The 1,115-nt window shown below is 40.2% G+C and overlaps 1 protein-coding gene across 1 annotated transcript in view; it reads left to right on the top strand.

Annotated features, from left to right (window-relative positions):
* The first annotated feature begins 680 nt into the window (after window positions 1–680).
* The window catches only part of LOTGIDRAFT_228632 (hypothetical protein), a 1,732-nt gene continuing 1,297 nt past the window's right edge, over window positions 681–1,115 (top strand). Inside the window, exon 1 of the mRNA XM_009057281.1 lies at window positions 681–1,022. Within this exon, the coding sequence (XP_009055529.1) occupies window positions 701–1,022 (322 nt within the window). The 5' untranslated portion in view covers window positions 681–700. The remainder of the gene's footprint in view (window positions 1,023–1,115) is intronic.

Below are 1,115 nucleotides of genomic sequence, written 5' to 3' on the forward strand. Positions count from 1 at the left end.
ATAGTATACCCTATGTTTATTATTTTGAATATGACCGAAATCAAAATGTTCCTCATAGAAAGTTTCCTTGACCATATTCTCATAATGGTCATTGAGACATGTCCGACAATGTGTTTAAAAGCCACATTTCTGTAATGGATGTGGCATTAACAGCTTTTTCATAAGTAAAGACTCATAGAATACACTCTCATGTGGTCGCCCAGCTTTACTGGAGCTTTTAACGCACTCACATGTAGCATGTTTGGGTTCAACTAAAATTTCCATAAGAATTGTCAAATATATTTATTTATCTTGAGGGTTTTTAATCAACAGGGTCATGAGAAATCAAAATGTTCCTCATAGAAAGTTTCCTTGACCATATCCTGATAATTGTCACTGAGACATGTCCGACAATTTGTTTAAAAGCCATATTTCTGTAATGGAAGTGGCATTAACAGCTTTTTCATCAGTAAAGACTCGTATATTTATCTTGAGGGTTTTTAATCAACAGGGTCATGAGAAAGAACATAAATTTTAAACAAGTTTTTACCATCATCGCAAGAGAAAGTAATTGCATTTATTAAAAAGTTTTGTGAAACGAACAGTATGGCTTGACAAATGTAGAGGATAATGAGATATATTTTTACATCCGAACTTCTATATAAATCCAAACTATTCTTTGTATTTCATCATTCATTTTGTTGAACTTGAATACACAACGATGGGAAAGATTGTACTCTTGTTAATGTTTGCAGCCTGCTTGGCACTGGTACTTGCACAAGACGAAGGCGGCAATGGTTCGCGTCCACGAAGACGAGGACGACCTGGTCGAGGTCCACCACCTTGTGGTGACAGATCAGGTGGTGACGGACCTGGTGGTGACGGACCTGGTGGTGACCGACCGGATGGTGACAGACCTGGTGGTGAACGACCGGGTGGTGACAGACCTGATGGTGACCGACCGGGTGGTGACCGACCGGATGGTGAAAGACCGGATGGTGATAGACCTGGTGGTGACGGACCTGATGGTGACCGACCGGGTGGTGACCGACCGGATGGTGATAGACCTGATGGAGATGGAGGAAACTAATGAATAACATGAATAACAATGTAAGTTCCAAAATATATAATATAAA

Source organism: Lottia gigantea (genome assembly GCF_000327385.1).
Source record: "Lottia gigantea unplaced genomic scaffold LOTGIsca_3, whole genome shotgun sequence".
In the NCBI taxonomy this organism is placed as follows: Eukaryota; Metazoa; Mollusca; class Gastropoda; family Lottiidae; genus Lottia; species Lottia gigantea.